This window comes from Hyperolius riggenbachi, chromosome 9, assembly GCF_040937935.1.
Source record: "Hyperolius riggenbachi isolate aHypRig1 chromosome 9, aHypRig1.pri, whole genome shotgun sequence".
In the NCBI taxonomy this organism is placed as follows: domain Eukaryota; kingdom Metazoa; phylum Chordata; class Amphibia; order Anura; family Hyperoliidae; genus Hyperolius; species Hyperolius riggenbachi.
Window position 1 is genome coordinate 33,201,382 of NC_090654.1, and position 26,414 is coordinate 33,227,795.

The 26,414-nt window shown below is 47.5% G+C and overlaps 2 protein-coding genes across 6 annotated transcripts in view; one reads left to right on the top strand and one right to left on the bottom strand.

Moving 5' to 3' along the window:
* The window catches only part of LOC137532185 (mothers against decapentaplegic homolog 4-like), a 57,800-nt gene that overhangs the window by 9,947 nt on the left and 21,439 nt on the right, over positions 1–26,414 (top strand). For 3 of the 5 annotated variants that reach the window (XM_068252416.1, XM_068252418.1, XM_068252417.1), the window contains exons 2-5: positions 281–529; positions 17,416–17,590; positions 17,671–17,694; positions 19,227–19,451. In XM_068252416.1, coding sequence (XP_068108517.1) covers positions 293–529; positions 17,416–17,590; positions 17,671–17,694; positions 19,227–19,451 — 661 coding nt within the window. In that variant the 5' untranslated portion in view covers positions 281–292. Of the gene's footprint in view, positions 1–106; positions 127–280; positions 530–17,415; positions 17,591–17,670; positions 17,695–19,226; positions 19,452–26,414 lie in introns of those variants that run through there. The other 2 variants (XM_068252420.1, XM_068252419.1) reach the window with 2 other exon arrangements.
* LOC137532323 (putative uncharacterized protein DDB_G0271982) lies at positions 9,569–10,226 on the bottom strand. Its single transcript, XM_068252734.1, is given in 5 exon segments — positions 9,569–9,600; positions 9,635–9,676; positions 9,815–9,840; positions 10,010–10,096; positions 10,141–10,226. Coding segments are annotated over 5 exon segments (273 nt in total).

The window sequence follows — 26,414 nt, forward strand, 5'->3', positions numbered from 1 at the left end:
CACCCATTGCACTCTCCCAGCGTAGTAGATTGCTAGCTCTTGGGTCCAGCTGCAGCTATTAAGCAAGCGATCGGTCTGTATAAAGGGCCCTTTTCTTTCCATTCCTTCTCTCTGTGGCCAGGGCAGGTTGGTGACTCACGGAAGAATCGTTTGTGTTACGCTGTGGCTGTATTTTCTCGCTGCGCTGCTGTGTGGGCGCAGTTCTGGCGCAGCGCACGCCTGTCGCTTCCATCAGCTCGTGCCGGATTGCTAACTGGTGTGTGTGTGCGTTTGTTTTTAGGCGCTCCCCGCCATGTCACTGACCCCCCCGAACAGCAATGATGCCTGCCTGAGCATCGTCCACAGTCTGATGTGCCACCGGCAGGGGGGGGAGAACGAGGGCTTCGCCAAGAGAGCGATCGAGAGTCTGGTGAAGAAGTTGAAGGAGAAGAAGGATGAGCTGGACTCGCTGATCACCGCTATCACCACCAACGGCGTGCACCCCAGCAAGTGCGTCACCATCCAGCGGACGCTCGACGGGAGGCTGCAGGTAATGGTCGGGGGTTGGGGGGGCTGGAGAGGTCAGTGGGGGATGACCTTATATATTGGTGACATGACTGTGATGTATGATCTAGTGTCGCACATGGCTCTGTGTACTGACAGCTTCTTATGTCCCTCCCATGTCTGTCCAGTCAATATCTGTCCCCCTCTGACCTCAGTTTCCTCTGGTTGTCCTTCTTCAAACTCTGACTTTGATCTTCTGTCCTCCTCAACCCAATCATACATCAGTCTGTCCCATTCTAACCTCTGACCTCCCTGATCACTGTTCTTTTCCCCTCTGTCCCCCGAAAATCCTTGAAGTGTCCCTCTCTAACCTCTGTCTGATTTTTGCATGTCCTTGTTGCCCCTTGACCCCAACCTTTCTTTCTCTAGTTCCCCCAACTCTGAACATACATAACACACCCAACTTCCCCCCCCCCCCCTCCCACACACACACACACACACATATCCTCCTCTTTTTCTGCACCCCAGTGACCTCTGATTCCTGCTTCTATGTTGCCTTTTGACCCCAACCTTTCTTTCTTTAGTCCCCAACTCAGACCATATGTAACACCCCAAATTCCCCCCCCCCAATATCCACCTCCTTTTTCTGCACCCCAATATTATCTGATTCCTGCTTGTCTATGTATCTTTTGACCCCAACCTTTTTTTCTTCAGTCCCCCAACTCTGACCATATGTAACACCCCCAACTCCCCCCTCCCCAATATCTCACTATTTTTCTGCACCTCAATCTATGTTATCCTTTGACCTCAACTTTTATTTCTTTAGTCCCCCAACTCTGACTATATGTAACATCCCCCCCTCCCCCCCCATATCCACCTCTTTTTCTGCACCCCAATGACCTCTGATTCCTGTTTCTCTGTTAGCCTTTGACCCCAACCTTTGACCATCTTAAAGCGGACCCAAACCAAACATTTTTTTTTTTATTAAAAATATTTAGTTGCACCACTGTGACACATACAAAGATAAATAAACACTCCTTCAAGCCTATGAGCATTTCAGTGCATGCATTTCACCCTTCTCTTTTCATAACTAGGATTATACTGGGGGCAGCCATTAGCAATTCCTCCATTGCCGGACACCATCTACTTCACCAGTTTGCCGGATTTTGTCCAGGCAATTTGAAAGGAAGGGAGGGGTTCCTCCAATAAATGTAAAATATTTAATATTTGTCATCATGCAGCTGAAAAAAGGCTGCTATTTATTATTATAATTTAGAAAATAGATTTTATTTCTGAAATCTTGTATTTTTAATTTGGGTTCACTTTAAGGTGCCCATACATTACAGGATTTTTCACTGAGCAATTAAGCAATCGACTTTATTGGGCGAGCAACAACACTGCGGGGATCAAAAGTCGACTGTCTAGTGGCCCATACTCTGCAAGCGAGATCCTATTATTATTATTATTTATTTATAAAGCGCCAACATATTCCGTGGCGCTGTACAATGTAAGAAAACAAACAAGGGATACATAATGATACAGACAATGATATACATCAAATATGAACACTGATACAAAATACAGCACTGCTGATTACAATTTGATTTAGCATGATCTAACAGAGTGCAAGCAATTAAATTAATAACATTCCATGACACAAAAGGGTGAGAGCCCTGCCCTTGTGAGCTTACAATCTAAAGGAATGGTATGGAAACAAGAGGTGGGAAAGTATACAGTATATGTACAGGCAGTGCGTATTTAGTACAGGCAGTGTGATTCTTCTTCACTAATCGAGCTGAACGATGTTGTGCCTCCGCGCTCTGAAACCAAAAATCAATTCTGTCTTAAAATCATGTGAACGGTAGCCGAAACCTTCGGGATTGACCAATATTTTCCATCCTGCCCGATTGAGTAAACTGGATTCGACCAGATATCAGCCATTTTCCATCCATTGAGCAGAAAGGAATATAATCAATTGTCCCCCGATCCGATAAAATTATTAAATCAAATTGAGAATCGAGCATGAAAATCAAGTATCGTATGGGCATCTTTAGACTACGGTGGCCATATGACTTTGGTGGAGATTAGATTGTGAGCTCCTCTGAGGACAGTGACATGACTATGTACTCGGTAAAGTGCTGCAGAAGATGTCAGTGCTATATAAATACATAATAATATGGTAGGACATTAGACTAGGACTATGGTAGGGATTAGATTGTGAGCCCCTCTGAGGACAGTCAGTGACATGACTATGTACTCTGTACTGTGCTGCAGAAGATGTCAGAGCTATATAAATACATAATAATAATAATAATAATATTATGGTAGGACATTAAAGTATGACTATGGTCGGATTACATTGCGAGCTTCTCTGAGGACAGTCCGTGACATGACTATGCACTCTGTAAAGTGCTGCAGAAGATGTCAGTGCTATATATATATATATATATATATATATATATATATAAATTAATAAATAATAAAAATAATATGGTAGGACATTAGACTATGATTCTCCTGCATTCCCTGAAATATCTCTTCTGTCTTCCCTTGTAACTGCCTCTTGCTGTCTTCGCTGAAATCTCTCTCCTGTCTTCCCTGGAATCTCTCTCCTGTCTTCCCTGGATTCTCTCTCCTGCCTTCCCTGGAATCTCTCTCCTGTCTTCCCTGGATTATCTCTCTCATGTGTTCCCTGGAATCTCTCTCCTGTGTTCCCTGGAATCTCTCCCCTGCCTTCCCTGGCATCTTTCTCCTGTTTTCCCTGGAATCTCTCTCCTGCCTTCCCTGGCATCTTTCTCCTGTTTTCCCTGGAATCTCTCTCCTTTCTTCCCTGGAATCTCTCCCCTGCCTTCCCTGGAATCTCCTGCCTTCCCTGGAATCTCTCTCCTGTCTTCCCCGGAATCTCTCTCCTGCCTTACCTGGAATCTCTCTCCTGTGTCCCTGGAAACTCTCCTTTCTTCCCTGGAATCTCTCTCCTGTCTTCCCTGGATTAGCTCTCCTGTCTTCCCTGGAATCTCTCTCCTGTCTTCCCTGTAATCTCTCTCCTGTGTTCCCTGTAATCTTTCTCCTGTGTTCCCTGGAATCTCTCTCCTGCCTTCCCTGGAATCTCTCTCCTGTCTTCCCTGGAATCTATCTCCTGTCTTCCCTCGAACCTCTCCTGCCTTCCCTGGAATCTCTCTCCTGTGTCCCTGGAATCGCTCTGCTGCCTTCTCTGGAATCTCTCTCCTGCCTTCCCTGGATTATCTCTCCTGTCTTCCCTGGAATCTCTCTCCTGTTTTCCCTAGAATCTCTCACCTGCCTTCCCTGGAATCTCTCTCCTACCTTCCCTGGAATCTCTCTCCCGGCTACCCTGGAATATCTCTCCTGTCTACCCTGTAATCTCTTCCCTGCCTTTTTTTGGGATCTCTCTCATGTTCCCTGGAATCTCTCTTCTGCCTTCCCTGGAATCTCTCTCCTGTCTTCCATAGATTCTCTCTCCTGCCTTCCCTGGAATCTCTCTCCTGCCTTCCCTGGAATCTCTCTCCTGTCTTTCCTGGAATCTCTCTCCTGTCTTCCCTGGAATATCTCTCCTGTCTTCCCTGGAATTTCTCTCCTGTCTTCCCTGGATTATCTCCCCTGGAATCTCACTACTGTCTTCCCTGGGATCTCTCTCCTGTCTTCCCTGGAATATCTCTCCTGCCTTCCCTGGAATCTCTCTCCTGTCTTCCCTGGAATCTCTCTCCTGTCTTCCCTGGAATCTCTCTCCTGGGTCACTGGAATCTCTCTCCTGCCTTCCCTGGAATCTCTCTCCTGCCTTCCCTGGAATCTCTCGCCTGCCTTCCCTGGAATCTCTCTCCTGCCTACCCTGGAATCTCTCTCCTGCCTTCCCTGGAATCTCTCTCCTGTCTTCCGTGGAATCTCTCTCCTACCTTCCCTGTAATCTTTCTCCTGTCTTCCCTGGAATCTCTCTCCTGTCTTCCCTGGATTATCTCTCCTGTTTTCCCTGGAATCTCTGTCCTGCCTTCTCTGGAACATCTCTCCTTTCTTTCCTGCAATCTCTCTCCTGTCTTCCCTGGATTATCTCTCCTGTTTTCCCCGGGAATCTCTCTCCTGCCTTCCCTGGAATATCTGTCCTGTCTTCCCTAGAATCTCTTTCCTGTCTTCCCTGAATTATCTCTCCTGTCTTCCCTGGAATCTCTCTCCTGTCTTCCCTGGATTATCTCTCCTGTCTTCCCTGGAATATCTCTCCTGTCTTCCCTGGAATCTCTCGCCTGCCTTCTCTGTAATTTCTCTCCTGTGTCCCTGGAATCTCTCTTCTGTCTCCCTGGAACCTCTCTCCTGTCTTCCCTGGAATCTCTCTCCTGCCTTTACTGGATTATCTCTCCTGTTTTCCCTGGGAATCTTTCTGCTGTCTTCCCTGGAATCTCTCTCCTGTCTTCCCTGGAATCTCTCTCCTGCCTTCCCTGGAATCTCTCTCCTGCCTTCCCTGGAATCTCTCTCCTGCCTTCCCTGGAATCTCTCTCCTGTCTTCCCTGGAATCTTTCTCCTGTCTTCCCTGGAATCTCTCTCCTGCCTTCTCTGGAATATCTCTCCTGTCTTTCCTGGAATCTCTCCTGCCTTCCCTGGAATCTCTCTCCTGCTTTCTCTGGAATATCTCTCCTGTGTTTCCTGGAATCTCTCTCATGTCTTCCCTGGATTATCTCTCCTGTTTTCCCTGGAATCTCTCTCCTACCTTACCTGGAATATCTCTCCTGCCTTCCCTGGAATCTCTCTCCTGGGTCACTGGAATCTCTCTCCTGCCTTCCCTGGAATCTCTCTCCTGCCTTCCCTGGAATCTCTCTCCTGCCTTCCCTGGAATCTCTCTCCTGTCTACCCTGGAATCTCTCTCCTGCCTTCCCTGGAATCTCTCTCCTGTCTTCAGTGGAATCTCTCTCCTACCTTCCTTGTAATCTCTCTCCTGTCTTCCCTGGAATCTCTCTCCTGTCTTCCCTGGATTATCTCTCCTGTTTTCCCTGGAATCTCTGTCCTGCCTTCTCTGGAACATCTCTCCTGTCTTTCCTGCAATCTCTCTCCTGTCTTCCCTGGATTATCTCTCCTGTTTTCCCTGGGAATCTCTCTCCTGCCTTCCCTGGAATATCTCTCCTGTCTTCCCTGGAATCTCTCTCCTGTCTTCCCTGAATTATCTCTTCTGTTTTCCCTGGAATCTCTCCTGTCTTCCCTGGATTATCTCTCCCTTCTTCCCTGGAATCTCTCTCCTGCCTTCCCTGGAATCTCTCTCCTGTGTCCCTGTAATCTCTCCTGTCTTCCCTGGAACCTCTCTTCTGTCTTCCCTGGGACCTCTCTCCTGCCTTTCCTGGATTATCTCTCCTGTTTTCCCTGGGAATCTCTATCCTGTCTTCCCTGGAATCTCTCTCCTGCCTTCTCTGGAATCTCCTGTGTCCCCAGAATCTCTCTCCTGTCTTCCCTGGATTATCTCTCCCGTCTTCCCTGGAATCTCTCTCCTGCCTTTCCTGGAATCTCTCTCCTGTGTCCCTGGAATCTCTCTCCTGTCTTCCCTGGAACCTCTCTTCTGTCTTCCCTGGGATCTCTCTCCTGCCTTTCCTGGATTATTTCTCCTGTTTCCCCTGGGAATCTCTCTCCTGTCTTCCCTGGAATCTCTCTCCTGCCTTCCCTGGAATCTCTCTCCTGTGTCCCTGGAATCTCTCTCCTGTTTTCCCTGCAATCTCTCTCCTGTCTTCCCTAGAATTTCTCTCCTGCCTTCTCTGGAATCTCTCTCCTGCCTTCTCTGGAATATCACTCCTGTCTTCCCTGGAATCTCTATCCTGTCTTCCCTGGAATCTCTCTCCTGCCTTCCCTGGAATCTCTCTCCTGTCTTCTCTGGAATATCTCTCCTGTCTTTCCTGGAATCTCTATCCTGTCTTCCCTGTATTATCTGTCCTGTTTTCCCTGGAATCTCTCTCCTACCTTCCCTGGAATATCTCTCCCGGCTACCCTGGAATATCTCTCCTGTCTACCCTGGAATCTCTTCCCTGCCTTCCCTGGAATCTCTCTCCTGTCTTACCTGGAATCTCTCTCTCTCTCGTGTTCCCTGGAATATCTCTCCTATCTTCCCTGGAATCTCTCTCCTGCCTTCCCTGGAACTCTCTCTCGTGTTCCCTGGAATCTCTCTCCTGTCTACCCTGGAATCTCTCTCTCTCGTGTTCCCTGGAATATCACTCCTATCTTCCCTGGAATCTCTCACCTGTTTTCCCTGGAATCTCTCTCCTGCCTTCCCTGGAACTCTCTCTCTCGTGTTCCCTGGAATCTCTCTCTCTCAATATTTCTTTTCTGTTATCTTTCTCTGGCTGTCTCCATCCATTTCTCACCAAAATTCAGATTTAAATGAACTTTATTGGTAGGCCATGAAGCATACTTGAATTGCTAAAGCAAATAAATGAAGGAGGGGATGATAGAACCTGTTTAAGGAGGGGGAGATAGAACCAGGTTAAGCCCTAGGTTTGTGATTAAAGGCTTTAATCAGTCTGTGGCATGCTGTGACATAGTGTGCAGCAATTGTCCTTATGTATTCGTGCTCTCAGTCTGTGGTGTGATGTAGTGTGCAACGATTGTCACTGTAGTTTCCTCTTGTCAGACTGTACCATGCTGTGTTGTAGTGTGCATCAAAAGTACCTGCAGATTCCTCCTGTCACTCTGTGGCATGCTGTGACATAGTGTGCAGCGATTGTCAGTGTGGATCCCTCCTCTCAGTCTGTGGCATGATGTGACACAGGGTGCAGCGATTGTCAGTGTGGATCCCTCCTCTCAGTCTGTGGCATGATGTGACATAGGGGTGTATGCTCTAAGTTTTACATACCATGGGTAGTAATATATTACATTCCGCCATACTTATAGCGCTGTTAGACTTTACGCATATTATTTTGCTTAATGCAGTTTAGTGCATACACCCCTATGTCACAGCATGCCACAGACTGAGAGGAGGGATCCATAGTGACAATCGCTGTACACTACTCCACAGCATGCCACAGACTAAGCGGAAGGATCCACAGTGACAATCGCTGCACACTACGTCAAAGCATGACACAGACAGAGAGGAGAGATTCACTGTGACAATCGCTGCAACCCACGTCACAGCATGCCACAGACTGAGAGGAGGAATCCACAGTGACAATCGCTGCACACTACATCACAGCATGCCACAGACTAAGAGGAGAAATCCACAGTGACAATCGCTGCACACTACATCACAGCATGCCACTGACTGAGCGAAAGGATCTACAGTGACAATCGTTCCGGTCTCCCACAAGTCAAATATTAGCATGAAATTAAGCAGAGGTGGAAAAAACGAATCACCCTCTTATATACATTAGATGTGTTTTATACAGGGCGGTGGAGTCAGAGCAATTTTTGGGTACCGGGAGTCGTAGTCAGTGGTTTCATAAACTGAGGAGTCGAATGATTTTTTTTTACCGATTCCATGGCCCTGGTTTCATAGTGACCTTCGAGTGCTTTCAAGTGACCTTGTTAAACGTGGACGGCATTGCTGAAACAATTATTAAACTACCGTATCTCTCGTACATGGAATGATGTGTCTGCACTTATCGACTTAATACATTTGCATACTTTTGTAAAGTTGTTTTTTTTGGGACTGTTTTTGGTATACCCGATATTGTGTTCTGTAGGTGGGCCCATAGCACTGTCTTCTGTATCTCAAGTAGTAATGGGAATGTACCCAGCTCAGCTCGTTAGGCAATGTTTGAGGAGCTCTGGTGAATTTGCTAAATTCTGGATGGAAGATATCTGTTGGGCTAAACACCCATTCCCTTGATGACGGCGGAAGGCCGAAACTAGTCGGGACGAGAGCGGGCAATGCTGCATATCTGATCGCAAGTATATCTGCGGAGTACCACACAGAGTGGGAAGTGTATTAGCCAGGAGGGTCTCTACTAGAGTTGGACCCTCTGAATGTGAGTGTTATTTGCTGCAATCCTGAAAAACTTGTACTCAAAGTGTCTTTGGAACTTTCCACTGAGAGAATCCCTTTATGTTTGTTTTGTACACTGAGTTGCACTCCTAGGTATCTAAAGCGCCTATGTGGGATCTCTGGAGGTGGAAGAAATATATGGTAGCATCCTGATGTGGATCACTTGAGCGCTACTGTGTGACTGGTACATAATCACCCATTTTGATTGATCTGGGTAGGTGATAGTATACTTTACTTTGGATTTGGGTGATGGCACTGTCTATCCTTTTCAGCCAGGCCCTCACTAGTGGTTTGAGATAGTACAGTTGTTTCCTGATAACATTTTTGAGTTGCTATTACTGGCTTAAGACTTCTAGACCAAGTTGGGTGTATATCAGTTCTGCTAAGAATACAGTCGCTCAGTGTGAAGCAGTGGCCCTTGGCGGATTTTGTATTTTACCTGTGAAGACCACGGTTTTGGGTTTCTTCGGAATAATAGGATCTGCCCATGTTGTGTTAAAGTTCTCCAGGTCTTTCAGTAGAACCGCTAAGTCTTGGTGACAGCAGGTAGAAGGCCTTGGCATAAGGCAGGAGCAACACTGTTGTAGTATTTAGCAAAAGTCCTGGCATTGATGGGGCTTCTAAAGGTGTCCATACGAAGATGAGATGTTCAGAGATGGAGAGGGAAGGACACAGGAAGGAGGGAGAGGAACGTCGCTTATCCCGATATCACACTGTTAGGTCACCACGCATCCTATTGACCACATTGGCTCAGAGAGCTTCCAGCTTGCTTGATTGATACATTCTACCAATTTAAGCCCAAAAGTGGTCAAATCGCCAATTGGGCATGCTTGTTGCTGCCCCGATTTTCATCCAATTCGATAATAATTATCGAATCAGATGGTCGATCAGAGGCAGAATCGCTAGATGTATGACCACATGGCTATTCTCCCGTTAGATGCCCAGCAAATTCAATCACTCTGGTCAGATCTGCCATCTTGCCCTTTCGGCTGTCTACTTCCTTCTGCCCCTTTCATCTCACTCCTTCTCTTGGGGGTCTTTCTATCTTTTCACCTCTTCTCTCTCTGTAGCTGTCTCTGTACTACCTCTCTGTCGCTGTCTATATACTACCTCTCTGTAGCTGTCTCACCCCTCTCTCTCTCTCTCTCTCTCTGTAGCTGTCTCTGTACTACCTCTCTGTAGCTGTCTCACCCCTCTCTCTCTCTCTCTCTCTCTCTCTCTCTCTCTCTCTCTCTCTGTAGCTGTCTCTGTACTACCTCTCTGTAGCTGTCTCACCCCCCCCCCTCTCTCTCTCTCTCTGTAGCTGTCTCTGTACTACCTCTCTGTAGCTGTCTCACCCCCCCCCTCTCTCTCTCTCTGTAGCTGTCTCACCCCTCTCTCTCTCTCTCTCTCTCTCTCTGTAGCTGTGTCTGTACTACCTCTCTGTCGCTGTCTATGTACTACCTCTCTGTAGCTGTCTCACCCCCCCCCCCCCTCTCTCTCTCTCTGTAGCTGTCTCACCCCTCTCTCTCTCTCTCTCTCTGTAGCTGTGTCTGTACTACCTCTCTGTCGCTGTCTCTGTACTACCTCTCTGTAGCTGTCTCACCCCCCCCCCCTCTCTCTCTCTCTGTAGCTGTCTCACCCCTCTCTCTCTCTCTCTCTCTCTCTCTCTCTCTCTCTGTAGCTGTCTATGTACTACCTCTCTGTAGCTGTCTCACCCCTCTCTCTCTCTCTCTCTTTCTTGCTGTCTCTCTCTTTGTAGCTGTCACTACCTCTCTTTCTCTCTGTAGCTGTCTAACCCCATCTCTCTCTCTGTAGCTGTCTCACCATCTCTCTCTCTCTGTAGCTGTCACTCACTCTCTCTAGCTGTCTCACCCCCCCCCCCCCCTCTCTCTCTCTCTCTCTCTCTCTGTAGCTGTCTCTGTACTACCTCTCTGTAGCTGTTCCTATACTACCTCTCTGTAGCTGTCTCAATACTACTTCTCTGTAGCTGTCTCACCCCCCCCCCCCCCCCTCTCTGTAGCTGTGTCTGTACTACCTCTCTGTAGCTGTCTCTATACTACCTCTCTGTAGCTGTCTCAATACTACCTCTCTGTAGCTGTCTCAATACTACCTCTCTGTAGCTGTCTCAATACTACCTCTCTGTAGCTGTCTCACCCCTCTCTCTCTTTCTTGCTGTCTCTCTCTTTGTAGCTGTCACTAACTCTCTTTCTCTCTGTAGCTGTCTAACCCCATCTCTCTCTCTGTAGCTGTCTCACCCTCTCTCTCTCTCTGTAGCTGTCACTCACTCTCTCTCTCTAGCTGTCTCACCCCCTCACTCCTTCTCTTTCTCTGTAGCTGTCTCTCTCTCTCTGTAGCTGTCTCACCCCCCCCCCCCCCCTCTCTAGCTGCCACTACCTCTCTCTCTCCCTGTAGCTGTCTCACCCACTCTCTCTGTAGCTGTCTCTCTCCCTCTCTCTGTAGCTGGCACTACCTCTCTCTCTCTACTACCTCTCTGTAACTGTCTCACCCCCCTCTCTTTCTCTGTAGCTGTCACTCTCTCTCTCTGTAGCTGTTCCCCCCCCCCCCCTAGCTGACACTACCTCTCTCTCTCTCTCTCTCTCCCTGTAGCTGTCTCACCCACTCTCTCTGTAGCTGTCTCTCTCCCTCTCTCTGTAGCTGGCACTTCCTCTCTCTCTCTACTACCTCTCTGTAACTGTCTCACCCCCTCTCTCTCTCTCTGTAGTTGTCTCACCCCCCCGCCCCCCCTCTCTGTAGCTTTCACTCTCTCTCTCTCTCTCTCTCTCTCTCTCACTGTAGCTGTCTCTGTACTACCTCTCTCTAACTGTCTCACCCCCCCCCCCCAACTCTCTGTAGCTGTCGCTATCTCTCTCTCTCTCTGTAGCTGTCACTATCTATCTCTCTCTCTCTCTCTCTGTAGCTGTCAATATCTCTCTCTGTCTGTAGCTGTCACTACCTCCCTCTCTCTGTGTAGCTGTCTCTCTCTCTCTCTCTCTCTCTGTGTAGCTGTCTCTGTACTACCTCTAAGTAACTGTCTCACCCCCCCCCCCCCCTCTCTGTAGCTGTCAATATCTCTCTCCCTCTGTAGCTGTCACTACCTCCCTCTCTCTGTGTAGTTGTCACTCTCTCTCTCTCTGTAGCTGTCTCTGTACTACCTCTAAGTAACTGTCTCACCCCCCCCCCCCCCCTCTCTGTAGTTGTCTCACCCCCCTCTCTGTAGCAGTCACTATCTCTCTCCCTCTCTTTGTACCTGTCACTACCTCTCTCTCTCACTGTAGCTGCCACTAGCACTTTCTCTCTCTGTCACCCCCCTCCCCTCTCTCTCTGTAGTTGTCACCCTCCCCCACCCTCTCTCTCTCTCTCTCTCTCTCTCTCTCTCTGGCTGTCTCTCCTTCCTTGCCCTGAGCAGGGCTGTCTCAGCCTGTCTCGCCTTCTCTCTCTCCCCTCCTCCACCACTAGTGGCTGGGCTTGCAGTATGATGAGTCACTGTCTGGAAGGATGGTTGGGGGGGGGGGGGGGGGGATGTTATGTCTGCACTGGAGACCTCTAGGGAGAGGAATGGGAGGTGGAGGCAGCTGGGCCTTCCAGCCTCATATAAACACAGCAGAATCCAGCCTTTGCCGCTTCCACCTCCCCTCTGTCTGTCTGTCTGCACTGCTGCTGCAGAACCGCTTCCCCTGAGCTGCTTCACCTACTCCCCTCTCCTCCTCCTCTGCTCTCCTCTGCCAGCCATAACATTCCCCTCATCTTATTATTAAGGGGTTGCACGGCCTTGGAAGGGGGATGGGAGCCTGGTAGTAGCTGCAAATGGAAGAGCTGCAACACTCATCAGATGAAAATCTTTGCAAACCGAGAAATCTATCTGCGCGCAGGTTTGTGCGGAAAGATTGAATGACGCAGTGTTATAACGATGCTGCACACACGCAAGTGATCAGTTCATGGAAAAGTCCCCAGAAATGCTTTTGTAGGTCATTTACTTAAAGGGCAACTGTAATGTACACGGAGGCTGCAATTTTTATTTCCTTTTAAGCAATACTAGCTGCCCAGCTGTCCTGTCGATCCTTTGCCTCTAATACTTTTATCCATAGACCCCGAACAAGCATGCAGCAGATCAGGTGATTCTGACATTATTGTCAGATCTGACAAGATTTGCTGCATGTTTGTTATTGGTGTGATTCAGACACTACGGCAGCAAAATAGGTCAGCAGGGCTGCCAGGGAACTGATATTGTTTAAAAGGAAATAAATATGGCAGCCTCCAAATTCTTCTTACTACAGTTCTCCTTTAAAAAAAGTGGTCTGAAAATCTGACATAACATTTAATAAAAATGTGTTTTCCTACTTTTTATTACTCATACAGTTATATTTTGCTTTTGTGCACAAGTAATATTGTCTGTTTACATATACAAGTTTCCAAAGTGTAGTTTATCCTGCCCTGAAAGCTGGCATTGCATTTTATTCTTTTTCTATTATAACTGCTTTTTATTATATATTAAAATCTTCCAAAGAGCTATTCTGAACACTGTGTGTGCCTGAAACAGAGACAGTTTCGCAGAGTGTTTGTTTACATTCCAGTATTGATACATTTGTGATTAACCACCTTACCCCCCCCCCCCCCCCTGCGGTACGGATTTCTCCGTCCCTTTTTCCACCCTTATAAAACCAAGGGACGGAGAAATCCATACCTCCCTCGCTACCGCCGCTGTCCGCGCTCGTGCGCGCTCTCCCGCCGCTCGTGCACGCTGCCGCCCTCTCGCCCGGAGATCAATGAACGGGAAAATCCATTCCCGTTCGTTGATCTAAGCCCCCGCAATTATCTACTGCTTCTATGAGAAACAGCGCGATCATTGTGATTTTCCCAGCCTCATAGTGCTTCCTGTAAGCGTCTTTCTGGACATAAATAGTTACCTTAGGGACTGAACTTTTTAAATATTTATGTCAAGAGGGTATAACACTGTTACTTTATAAACTATGGGCTTGTAATTAGGGATGGACGCAAAACTGAAAAAAATGCACCTTTATTTCCAAATAAAATATTGGCGCCAAACATTGTGATAGGGACATAATTTAAATGGTTTTATAACCGGGACAAATAGGCAAATACATTTCATGGGTTTTAATTACAGTAGCATGCATTATTTAAAAACTATAGTGGCCGAAAACTGAAAAATAATAATTTTTTTCCCACATTTTTTCCTATTTTCCCATTAAAACACATTTAGAATAAAATAATTCTTGGCATAATGTCCCACCTAAAGAAAGCCTAATTGGTGGCGAAAAAAAAAGATACAGTTCATTTCATTGCGATAAGTAATAATAAAGTTATAGACGAATGAATGGAAGGAGCGCTGAAAGGTGAAAATTGCTCTGGTGCTCAAGGGGTAAAACCCCTCAGTGGTGAAGTGGTTAACAAGTAAAAAATATACTTCTATCTCCAGTTTGGATGCGGATTTGAAGCTGAATAGCAGGAGAAAGTGCTTTGTTTAACCACTCCAGTGATGTCCTGCTAGAATTTATTTTCTGGCATAGTAACTTTCAAGCTGTGAGGAATCTTTTTAGAGCAAAGTAGAAATGCTACCTGTATACCTGAAGATATATATATATATATATATATATATATATATAGATATATAGATATATATATATACACACATAAAAGTTTCACTTACCTGGGGCTTCTGCCGGCCACATTACGTCCCCAGCTGCCCTGTGTCCGCGCATACACCTGGAACGCTCCTCCAGTCCCCCGCCGCTGCTCACTTTAGTTCACACTGACTTCTAAGTCGACATCCACTGCAACTGCGCCGCCCTGTCCACGCGCATCCTTGCATGCGCTCTGTGGCTAGGAGCTTCCTGCGCAGACACAGTACAAGAAAATCTCCTAGCTACGGGAGCGCGAATGAGGACGCGCGGTCAGGGCCGCACAGGCGCAGTGGATGGCGACTGAGAGAAAGTAACCCGTGACGGGGGAACGGAGGATCATTTGGAAACGGCGCAGGACGGCTGCAGGGGGCTGGCAAAAGCCCCAGGTGGATGTGATGATTTGCTCAGCTGCCTGTGCAGGCAGGCAGCTTTTTGACCATTGTGTAGGTTTGCATGCTGCAGGACTCTGGAAAGAAGAGCTTCTGTCAGTTTTGCAGCTTGTGCTTGCTGAGGAATTTGCATACGTTGTCATGCAAATTGCCTGGCCACATTCATTGGAGGCGTGTACTATAAGTACTATATCTTTCCCACAATGCTTCGCTGGTCATAAGGATTTCGTCCTATGTAACACTCCTGGTGGGGTGTCAGCCTTACTCTCTGTTTGAAGATCAGCTTAGAGTAATTCCTGAATCTGCACTAGGCAGGTTTTCCCTAGTGCAGTTAGGATTGTTTATCTGTTTGTTTGTTCTGTTGCCATTGTCCTGTCCCAACGGTGGTCGACAGGAAATGGTTCTGATCTCTGTTCTTGGAGTATAGCTGGTGCAGCGGTTGCTACCAGCTATCTCTTCTGATCTGTCTCTTTGGATCACGCTAGCCACTTTTCGCTAGCGCTGTGGATCCTTCTGTTCTGTCTCCTGGGATCGCGCTAGCCACTTTTCGCTAGCGCTGTGGATCCTTCTGTTCTGTCTCCTGGGATCGCGCTAGACACTTTTCGCTAGCGCTGTGGATCCTTCTGTTCTGCTTCTCTGTACCTGGATCGCACTAGCATCCTGCGCTAGTACTGTGGATCCTTCTGTTCTGTTCCTGGATCGCGCTAGCCACTTTCGCTAGTGCTGTGGATCCTATCTCTCGCTTGTCCCTGTTTTCGTGTGTCTGTCTTGTCTGCTACGGACGCTTGCTGGAGGCTCGGTGAGGTAACCGTTAAGCAAGCGTCCTCTGTTTTTATGTTTGTCTGTCGATGGTTAGTTAGGCGTGCTTGTCTCTATTGTGCTTATCACGTGGAGACCCCGCATAACCGCGTGCACTGTTGCGAATGAGTGCAGTGTTCGTGGTTAGCTAGCGTTTGTTATTTTCCTCATCTCCTCATTGTATGATTTGCTGTGCCTTTGCTATCCTCGTATTCTGTTCTGATCTGCCTTGTGTCACTTCTGGCGATTGCACCTCTCGCGATCGCGTTCTTGTTTCATATCTGCTGTTGTGTGGGCACTGTTGCGGGGTGGCGACTAGGTTGGCGCACACACATACAACCTGTCCCTTTGCTCGCCTCATTCACAATCGCCTCTCTTGCGATTGCGTTCTGCACTTCGTACAATTCCTGTCTGGCATTTGTGGAGGTACAGAGGATTGGTTCCTCTGCACTCCCCAGCGCCATCTGCCTAACACTTTGCTAGCTGCGTGTTGGGGACAATCGCCGCCGATGTGCCGCTACCCGCCGCGTAACAGGGCCCCCCACCCCGAGACCCCGTGCGCAGCCTGGCCAATCAGTGCCAGACAGCGTTGAGGGGTGGATCGGGACTCCCTGTGACGTCACGCCGTCTATGACGTCATTCCGTTCGTCGCCATGGCGATGGGGGAAGCCCTAAAGGAAATCCCGTTCAGAACAGGATTTCCTGGTGGGCTTGATCGGCGGCGGCGATAGGGAGGGGGAAATCATGTAGCTAGCGCTAGGCTTGCTACATGATTTAAAAAGAAAAAAAAAAAATACTGCTGCGCAGCCACCCTGGCGATCTTAGAACAGAAAGGAACGCCAGGGTGGTTAAAGTGTAACTGCCGGGCATAAAATCAAAAATCAATTCTTTATTTTTATCTGGTAAACAAGTAATAAGGATGCTAATCAGGCAATCCAAAAGTTACAATCACTATTACTTTTCTTGTTGATAAATTATCATTTCCCAGTTTACATGACTCTTATTTGGTACACAAAAGGGAAGTTGCAGGGCATGCTGGGTTGTATCTATCTACTTATGTATGTGTTTTTTTCTGAGATAGTATGGCTGACAGCTCCTCTTTAATCCACCAGCAAGCAAGAAAATACTCAGGATAATTTTGACAGTACTTTTCCACCTTTTTGTTTTTTGGTACTTCTTCAATTGTAAAGTGCTGAAAAGTTATTTTAAACAAATGAAAAATTATCTCCTAGGAGAAAGAATGTGAATCAGAGCTGAGAATAAACTGATGAGATAAAAAATGCATCTATCCTCCTAAAAAAATGTTTAATTTAAATCTGTCCCACAGTTTAATTTTATGTTTAAAAATGTAAAAAGTAGATGAAATGTTATATCGTCTCTGGTCAATGACACAGTCTTTCAAGTGTTCCAGAGCTAAAATGTATGAACTATTGACCTTTTATATCTATCCCCTTTACTCAGAAGCTGTTCTCTGCCAGACAGTAGTTTTATGGCTGTAATTCCTTATCAATGAGACCCCATTCACACTGGGAATGGGGAAAAATCACTAGCATTTTGCAAAATGAATTTCCTGTGATTTTTTTCACTGTACAGGAAAGTGATTTTGGAATAACTGGGTTTTGTGATTCTTTTACATTTCAATGCAATCGCTACAAAAATGCTGCATGCACCATGTTTGAGATTTAAGTAAATCACTGGGGATCGCTACAGTTTAAACACTACCATTGATTTGCAATGCCATAGAGATTTTTCAAGCGCTACAGACAAGGTGAAATTACTAGTAAAGCGCTCCAGTGTGAATGAGGCCTGAGGGTTATGCCATAGTCTGACTGGAGAGAAACTGTCACTTGCATACCTGAATGTTTAACTATTTCAGGCAGAAGAAATAAAAAAAAAAAAAAACAGAACACAGCCTAGTTATTCTTATGCTTGGCACTGTACATAACACATGCCCAACTCATCATGTCACCTTGGATACACTTTAAATACTAGTATTGCAGTGTGTTTGCAGCAAAGGCAACATCTGCATTTGGTATTCTTGCTGAAAGATTTTGGCACATGTGTTAGTCGACTCATCTCGGAATCTACAAAAGAAAGAAAAAAAATCCTTGTCTGATACATTGGAGAATCGAGTTTACTTGACACTTCTTCTCTTCCCCTCTAGGTGGCAGGCAGGAAGGGGTTTCCTCACGTCATTTATGCCCGCCTGTGGCGTTGGCCAGACCTGCACAAAAATGAACTGAAGCACGTGAAATTTTGCCAGTATGCCTTTGACCTGAAGTATGACAGCGTGTGTGTGAATCCTTATCACTACGAGAGGGTGGTCTCCCCGGGCATTGGTGAGTATCAGGCCTGTACTGCTGGCAAAGCTGTGGAGGGGTCTCTGTTCTTTACTGATGTTTGTATTCTTTTATTATAGGACTCAACATCCCTGCTGGTGCAGGTAAGCATGTTCTCCTGAAATTCCATTTCATTCCCCTTTTCTTGCCTTGCACATCTACACCTTCCCTTGGCCTGTCCAATCCTTCCTTTGACCAGTTCAACCCTTGCCTTGGCCCATCCACCCCTTGCCTTGGCCTGTCCACCCCTTGCCTTGACCCATCCACCCCTTGCCTTGGCCTGTCCACCCCTTGCCTTGACCTGTCCACCCCTTGCCCTTGGCCTTCCACCCCTTGCCTTGGTCCATTCATTCCTTGCCTTGGCTCATCCATTCCTTGCCTTAGAATGTCCACCCTTTGCCCCTCCACCTTTTCCCTTCCCATCCACCCCTTTCAACACTTGCCTTGGCCCATCCACCCCTTGCCCTTGGCCTGTCCACTCCTTGCCTTTACCCGTCCATCCATCGCCCTTGGCCCATTCACTTCTTGCTTTCCCGTGTACCCCTTACCTTGGCCCATCCACCCCTTGCCTTCATCCGTCCACTCCTTGCCTTGGTACACCCATCAACCACTTACCTATGCACATCCATCCCTTGCCTTGGCCTCTCCACCCTTTGACTTGTGCCTTCCACTCCTTACCTATGCCCATCCACCCCTTGACTTGTCCCCTCCATACCTTACCTACATCTCTTAATGCCATGCCTTGGCTTGTCCACCACTTGCCTTAGTAGGTCCGTCACTTACTCAGTGTTCTCCCCAGGCTCCTTTAGCTGCACCCGGCTCATTTTGGTGAGCACCCGGCTGTCTTCGGCTTGCCTTCCCATCCTCCTCCTATGCAGTATGCAGAATAACGCCAACCCTGCATTCCCCTTTTGCGTCCCACCTGGCTACTTTTTCATGCCAACCGGCTGGGAAAATTTTCTGGGGAAAACACTGTGACCCAACTGCAGTCACCATCTTCAAGATGCCATTTAGCCCACGACGGATTAATCAAGCTCATAGGAAAAAGCCTCCTAGATGAAGCACTTGTTACCATATCATAAATGCCATTGGTATACAATATCTATAATTCTTCTGTGGTAACCTATTCGCAGTCACCATCAACAAAGCTCTGGCTAGAGTTGTAATAAAGCTGGTAACAGAAGCTGACTTGCATGTGGGCCTAATTAGCACCTCACTGACCTTCTCAACTGAGAATGCTCTGGCTACCTGTGAATTACACCCCAATGAAGTATAGTGTACTTAATTTGGTTAAAATTTCTTAACTTGGGGTCACAATCACTGATGAAGTCTGTGTTCTCCCCAGGCTCTTTTAGCTGAGCGCTCCACCCGGCTAGTTTTGGAGAGCACCCGGCTGTCATCGGCTCACCTCCTCCTATGCTGTAAGCATAGTTGCTCACAGAAGCACCGACCCTGCATTCTCTCATCTTGCCCCACCCGGCTACTTTTTTATGCCACCCGGCTGGAAAAAAATTCTGGGGAGAACACTGCTTACTTATTCTCATCTCCCTGCTTGCTTTGCTCTTCCAACCCTCCTGCATCTGAAATTGCTTGGGCCTGTTATGTTGTATCTGAATGTTTACCTCTTGTTACACAGCCACTCCGTGTCGGTCTGTAAAAGAGGAGTTTTCTCCTGACTGCGACATGGACTCTCCTCTGTGCCTGCAGACGTCCCAGGATCTCCAGCTTTCTGTTAAACGCATTTCCCTACCTCAGATGTCTCCTTCAGACAGCTACAGATCACCTCTGCCTCCTCTGACGCTACCCAAAAGCCCTCCACCGACTGTTGGCATGTACCCTAATGTGCCCATATCTCCATCAGGTAAGGACCTCCACATCACCTCATTCATTCTTCTGTGCCTTGCTGGGTCTCCCACACTTTCCACTGTTCTCTAGAATATCCGGGAATATCTCTTGATACCGACGTGGCCAAATTTGAAGATACTCTTCAGGTGGCCATATATCAGGGCAAGAGCCTGCCTGATCAACAATGCGAGCAATCGATCGGACATGCTACAAGATGTAGGATTGACGACACAAGATGACGAGCGACAAACTCAACGAAAGACCCAGCGCTGTCCCCCCTAGTGTAAAATGTGCCCCCCGGTGCCCAGTGCAGTATACTTTATCTGTCGGTGTCTGCCGCTGGCTCCGTGCTCCATCCTCTGTATACATACACGTGTCCCACGTGGTTGCCGGTGTGTGCGTGGCCACATGTGACGTCACAGGCAGACACCGACAGGTAACGTATATTGCACGGGGCACCGGCGGTCACATTTTACACTGGGGTGGGGGGCAGCACTGGGAGCGGCAAGGCAGCGGATGTGGTGTCACAAGGCCGATTCCCAAGAGTTTTCATGCTGAAAGCGATGGGGAATCAGCCTGCAGTGTGTGGGCAGGCAAAAGATCTCTCTCCAATCAGAAAGAGATCGTTCTCTTGGTCGATTGCCCATATATGTATGATGTGTGGGCACCTTTAGAGCTCATTGAAATATGTGTGTTGTGCCTTTTAAAAAGTGGATAAATGACAAGTAGTTATGTCATGTGTAATCCAAATGCCCCCAAAAGGCAAAAAAAGACTGCGCTCCACAGCACTTCAGATCAGATCTATATATATAGCACAAAACGTCACCAATGTTGTATAGGGGATCCGCAAACTTTTACTTGAGTACACACTCTTCTGTTAGAATCCAGCCAGATAGAAGAAGTTGCGATCACAATCCTGATCTCAGCATGAGTATATGTCATGTGTACCTGCGTGCCACTGAAGTGAAGTAAAGCATGTATAAAATCAGATAAAGTGTCGCTTATTCTACAAAGCTAATTTACAATGGCCTGGATGTGTTGGTACGAAAAAAAGTCTCAAACTCTGGCCTGCCTACCTATACTGGGGGCATCTATACCTGGCTATACTGGGGGCACCTATACCTGGCTATACTGAGAGCACCAATGCCTGGTTATACTGGGGGCACCTATACCTGGCTATAATGAAGGCACATATACTGTGGGCACCTATACCTGGCTATACTGAGGGCACCTATACCTAGCTATACTGGGGGCTCCCATGCCTAGTTATACTGAGGGCACCTATACCTGGCTATACTGGGGGCACCTATACCTGGCTATAGCGAGGGCACCTATTCCTAGCTATACTGGGGGCACCTATACCTAGCTATACTGGGGGCACCTATACCTAGCTATACTGAGGGCACCTATACCTAGCTATACTGAGGGCACCTATACCTAGCTATACTGAGGGCACCTATACCTGGCTATACTGGGGGCACCTATACCTGGCTATACTGGGGGCTCCCATGCCTAGTTATACTGAGGGCACCTATACCTGGTTATACTGGGGGCACCTATACCTAGCTATACTGAGGGCACCTATACCTAGCTATACTGAGGGCACCTATACCTAGCTATACTGAGGGCACCTATACCTAGCTATACTGAGGGCACCTATACCTGGCTATACTGGGGGCACCTATATCTAGCTATACTGAGGGCACCTATACCTGGCTATACTGGGGGCACCTATACCTGGCTATACTGGGGGCACCTATACCTGGCTATACTGGGGGCACCTATACCTGGCTATACTGAGGGCACCTATACCTAGCTATACTGAGGGCACCTATACCTAGCTATACTGAGGGCACCTATACCTGGCTATACTGAGGGCACCTATACCTGGCTATACTGAGGGCACCTATACCTGGCTATACTGAGTGCATCTATACCTGGCTATACTCGGGGCACCTATACCTAGCTATACTGGAGGCACCTATACCTGGCTATCTGTACTGGGGGCACCCGGCGTTGAGCTCCGTGCACCAAAACCACCTGCCTCTGCACCTATACCTGGGGGGGAGCATCCAAATTTTCGCAGGAGGGGCCAGTGATTTCTAGTTACGCTCCTGCATAACATAGAAAAATAGGCTGCCGCTAGATGGTGCTGTTGCCAGATAAAATCTAGCACAGCGTCAGCCCCTTCAGATCAGTGTCGGACGAAGTCTCCCTTTGTGGATCTTTGATCCCCTCCAGCACCAGGCAGCGCTGCATAGTGAGTGGGAACAAGTGAACAGAGTGGATGAGAGGAATAGATAATTAGCAATGTGCAGGCTGTATCTGGAAATCAGTGTTTTCATGTATGGTGGAATCAATTTACAAAAAGCTTTTTAACCACTTCAGCCTTCAGTCGTTTTTCGCCTTATGCATCCGAACAATTTTCACCTCCCATTCATTTGCCAATAACTTTATCACTACTTATCACAATGAATTGATCTATATCTTGTTTTTCCGCCACTAATTAGGCTTTCTTTGGGTGGTACATTTTGCTAAGAATTATTTTTTTCTAAATGCATTTTAACGGGAATATTAAGAAAAAATGGAAAAAAATCATTATTTCTCAGTTTTTCGGCCATTACAGCTTTAAAATAATACATGCTACCATAATTAAAAACCTATGTGTTTTATTAGCCCAGTTGTCCCGGTTATTACACAATTTAAATTATGTCCCTATCACAATGTATGGTGCCAATATTTTATTTGGAAATAAAGGTGCATTGTTATAGTTTTGCGTCTATCACTATTGACAAGCTTATAATTTAAAAAATAATAGTAATATTCCCTTTTCACATGCATATTAAAAAAGTTCAGACGCTTAGGTAACTATTTATGTTTTGTTTTGTTTTTTATTGTATTTTTTTTTAATTAAAAAATGTATTGGTATTTTTTGGAGTGTGGGGGTTACACAGTTAATTTTAAATGTAATAAATGGTATTTATTTTAAAAAAAAATGTATGTAGATGTAGTTTTACTATTTGGCCAAGATAGTCACAGTCACTTTTTATTTTTTTTTGTCCTATAAGTGAGCGCTCTCGCTTCCAGGAAGTATAGGGAGGACGAGAAACTTTTTTTTTTCTTTAGAAAGATTGCGGCTTTTGAAAGTAGCCATTGGTTTTTCTAACGGGCGGGGGCACGGGAGCACGCTGCAGCGCGCAGCAGCTTAGTAGCAGCCTTTTGGACGTATCAGCAAAGCTCAAAAGGCGAAAGTGGTTAATCAAGAGTTAAAGGACAACTGCAGTGAGAGGTATATGGAGGCTGCCATACTTATTTCCTTATAAACAATACCAGTTGCCTGGCAGTCCTGCTGGTCTATTTGGCTGCAATAGTGTCTGAATCACACCAGAAACAAGCATGCAGCTAATCTTGTCAGATCTGACAATGTCAGAAACACCTCATATGCTGCATGCTTGTTCAGGGTCTATGGCTAAAGGTATTAGAGGCAGAGGACCAGCCAGGCAGCCAGGCAACTGGTATTGCTTAAAAGAAAAATAAATATGGCATTATTATTATTTATATAGCGCCAACATCTTCCGCAGCGCTGTACAGAGTATATTATCTTTTCCCTAAACTGTCCCTTAGAGGGGCTCACAATCTAATACAAACTCCATGCAGATAGTGCCCTGGCAGGAATTCGCACCAGGGACCCAGTGCTGCTAGGTGAGTGTGCTAACCACTACGCCACCATGCTGCCCACATTGCATATAATGTGACGTCACCCTCCAATTCCTGTTCATTCTGCCACAGATGACCATTGAACCCTCAGTCGCTGAGGGAATTCTGAAGGCATTCAGAACTGCAGGCAAAGTAGCCTTTTGGATTGGTTGGTGAGTCCACACACAATACAGTTTTGATTGTATGTACAATCTATGCAATCTGTGATCTCGTCTAGAGATCAGGTAAGCTGCCACCAGTTTGCATTAGCATGCGAATACTGTATATACTCGAGTATAAGCATAATTTTTGGGCCAAAAAAAGTGGGGGTCTCGGCTTATACTCGAGTCACTGCTCTTTGAGTAACCCCCATAGTGCCCCCACTATATGCACAGTGGTGCATCATCTGAGGGAGACCACATACTTGACAATTCCATGGGAGGTCCCAGGTAACCTCATCTTGAGTTGTAGCCTTGGAAGGCGTACAGGGACAGTGTCAGTGGTGAGAATCCTCGCATTCCTATATCAAGTTTTAGATACATGACTATGTGGCTCTGCATTCCTTGCTTTATCTTTATGCCAACTTAAAGGGATACTTAAGTCAAATAAAAAAAATTAGTTTTACTCACCTGGGGCTTCCCTCAGCCCCCTGCAGCTGTCCGGTGCCCTCGCAGCATCGCTCCGATCCTCCTGTCCCCGCCGGCGGCTGCTTCTGGTTTCGGCGACAGCCGCCGACAGGCTGGGAACGCAAGTGATTCTTCGCGTTCCCAGCCACAATAGTGCCCTCTATGCTGTTATTGCCGCCTTGCCGCAGTAACAGCATAGAGGGCACTATTGTGGCTGGGAACGCGAAGAATCACTTGCGTTCCCAGCCTGTCGGCGGCTGTCGCAGAAACCAGAAGCAGCCGCCGGCGGGGACAGGAGGATCGGAGCGATGCTGCGAGGGCACCAGACAGCTGCAGGGGGCTGAGGGAAGCCCCAGGTGAGTAAAACTATTTTTTTTATTTGACTTAAGTATCCCTTTAAGCTTTGCAACAGGAGTTCTTTGCATGTCCATCTCCAATGTAGGCCTATGTTCTGGCTTATTATTGCAATCTGCTGAATTTTTGCTGCTTTATTTAATACTAGCCAACCCGCGTCGTAGCATACGCCGCATCTATCTAATAGAGTACGTGCCTCAACCTTGAAGCAAGAAGAAGTAGGCTTTCCATGAGAAAATGTATGCGTGCTCAAACACCAAGTTTAACCCTAGCAAGTCTGGCTTTGCAAATCCGGCCTAATTGGCTATTCATGAGGCAATGCTCATGCAAATATGCATTTGCTTTCGCATGCCAAACTATGCAGGGTCAAAAAACCAATACTGCAAAGTGCTCTCTCGCTGCCTGGGAACAACAGCGGCACCCCGGAGTGGGAGGCTGGGTGGCGCAGCTGCCCCCCCCCCCCCCCAAGCGTGGCCAGCGCTGGGGAGAGCCGTCCGCACCCACCTCCTAATATTAAAAACAGCCACTTACCTTAACTTCCATTGGGTTCTGCTACATGCGCATTAATTTTCTCGTGGAAAGCATTTTGTGCAATTTGTATCCTTTGGAGGCAGGTGGTGGATGGCTTGCTCCGGTGGTGTGAACCCTGGAGTGAGTGCGCCTGTCCCCCCCCCCCCCCGTCCCCCCTTTGGAGTGCTGTATGTGAGCCAGCCCTGAGCTCTAAAGCTCGGGGTGACCCATGCTTCTCTCCTTTCTCATGTGGTGCCCCCAAATGAATGCGCATGTAGCAGAACGCAATGGACGTTAAGGTAAGTGCCTGTTTTTAATATTGGGAGGTGGGTGCAGACGGCTCTCCCCGGCGCTGGCCAAACTTGGGGGGGGGGGGGGTCGTCCACGCCACCCAGCCTCCCCCTCCGGGGTGCTGCTGTGGTTTCCAGGCAGTGAGAGAGCCTGGGACCCTGCGGTCCCCCCAGTTGTATAAAAAGGGGGCATAGGGAATCCTCCCCGTGGCGCTCCTGAAGGCCTGGAGCACACCAAAAACTGCTAGCAGATCCGCAAAATGCTAGCAGATTTTGAAACGCTTTTTCTTATTTTTCTGTAGCATTTCACCTAGCATTTTGCGGTTTTGTAAAGCGTTTTTGGTGTAGTAGATTTCATATATTGTTACAGTAAAGCTGTTACTGAACAGCTTCTGTAACAAAAACGCCTGCAAAACCGCTCTGAACTGCCGTTTTTCAGAGCGGTTTGCGTTTTTCCTATACTTAACATTGAGGCAGAAACACATCCGAAATCCAAAAAAATGCCTCACCTCGGGAGTATGCTTTCAGCAAAACGCCTCCCGCTCTGGTGTGCACCAAACAAACAACAAACAAACACAGAACATTTATATCGCGCTTTTCTCCTGGCGGACTCAAAGCGCCAGAGCTGCAGCCACTAGGACGCGCTCTATAGGCAGTAGCAGTGTTAGGGAGTCTTGCCCAAGGTCTCCTACTGAATAGGTACTGGCTTACTGAACAGGCAGAGCCGAGATTCGAATTCGAACCCAGGTCGCCTGTGTCAGAGGCAGAGCCCTTAACCATTACACTATCCAGCCCATTGAAATACATTACCCAAGCGTATCCGCAGCCGCAAGTGGATCGCAAAACGCTGCCGAACCGCTCTGGTGTGCACTAAGCCGGATAGTGCTAATGTAGCATGTAGCAGGGTGACTGCTTTGTGGTATTGGTTTGTGCATGCATTTGCATGAGCATTGCCTCATGAATATCCAATTAGGCCAGATTTGCAATGTCAGACTTGCTAGGGTAAGGCCTCTTTTCCATGGACTGTGAATAGGCAGTGAAATGGCTCTCAAACTCTCACAACTGCTCACTGCTGCCTGGTAACTGCTTGCTGCTGCCTGGTAACTGCTTGCTGCTGCCTGGTAACTGCTTGCTGCTGCCTGGTAACTGCTTGCTGCTGCCTGATAACTGCTTGCTGCTGCCTGGTAACTGCTTGCTGCTGCCTGGTAACTGCTTGCTGCTGCCTGGTAACTGCTTGCTGCTGCCTGGTAACTGCTTGCTGCTGCCTGGTAACTGCTTGCTGCTGCCTGGTAACTGCTTGCTGCTGCCTGGTAACTGCTTGCTGCTGCCTGGTATCTGCTCACTGCTGCCTGGTATCTGCTCACTGCTGCCTGGTAACTGCTTGCTGCTGTCTGGTAACTGTTTGTTGCTGCCTGGTATCTGCTCACTGCTGACTGATAACTGCTTGTTGCTGCCTGGTAACTGCTTGTTGCTGCCTGATAACTGCTCACTGCTGCCTGGTAA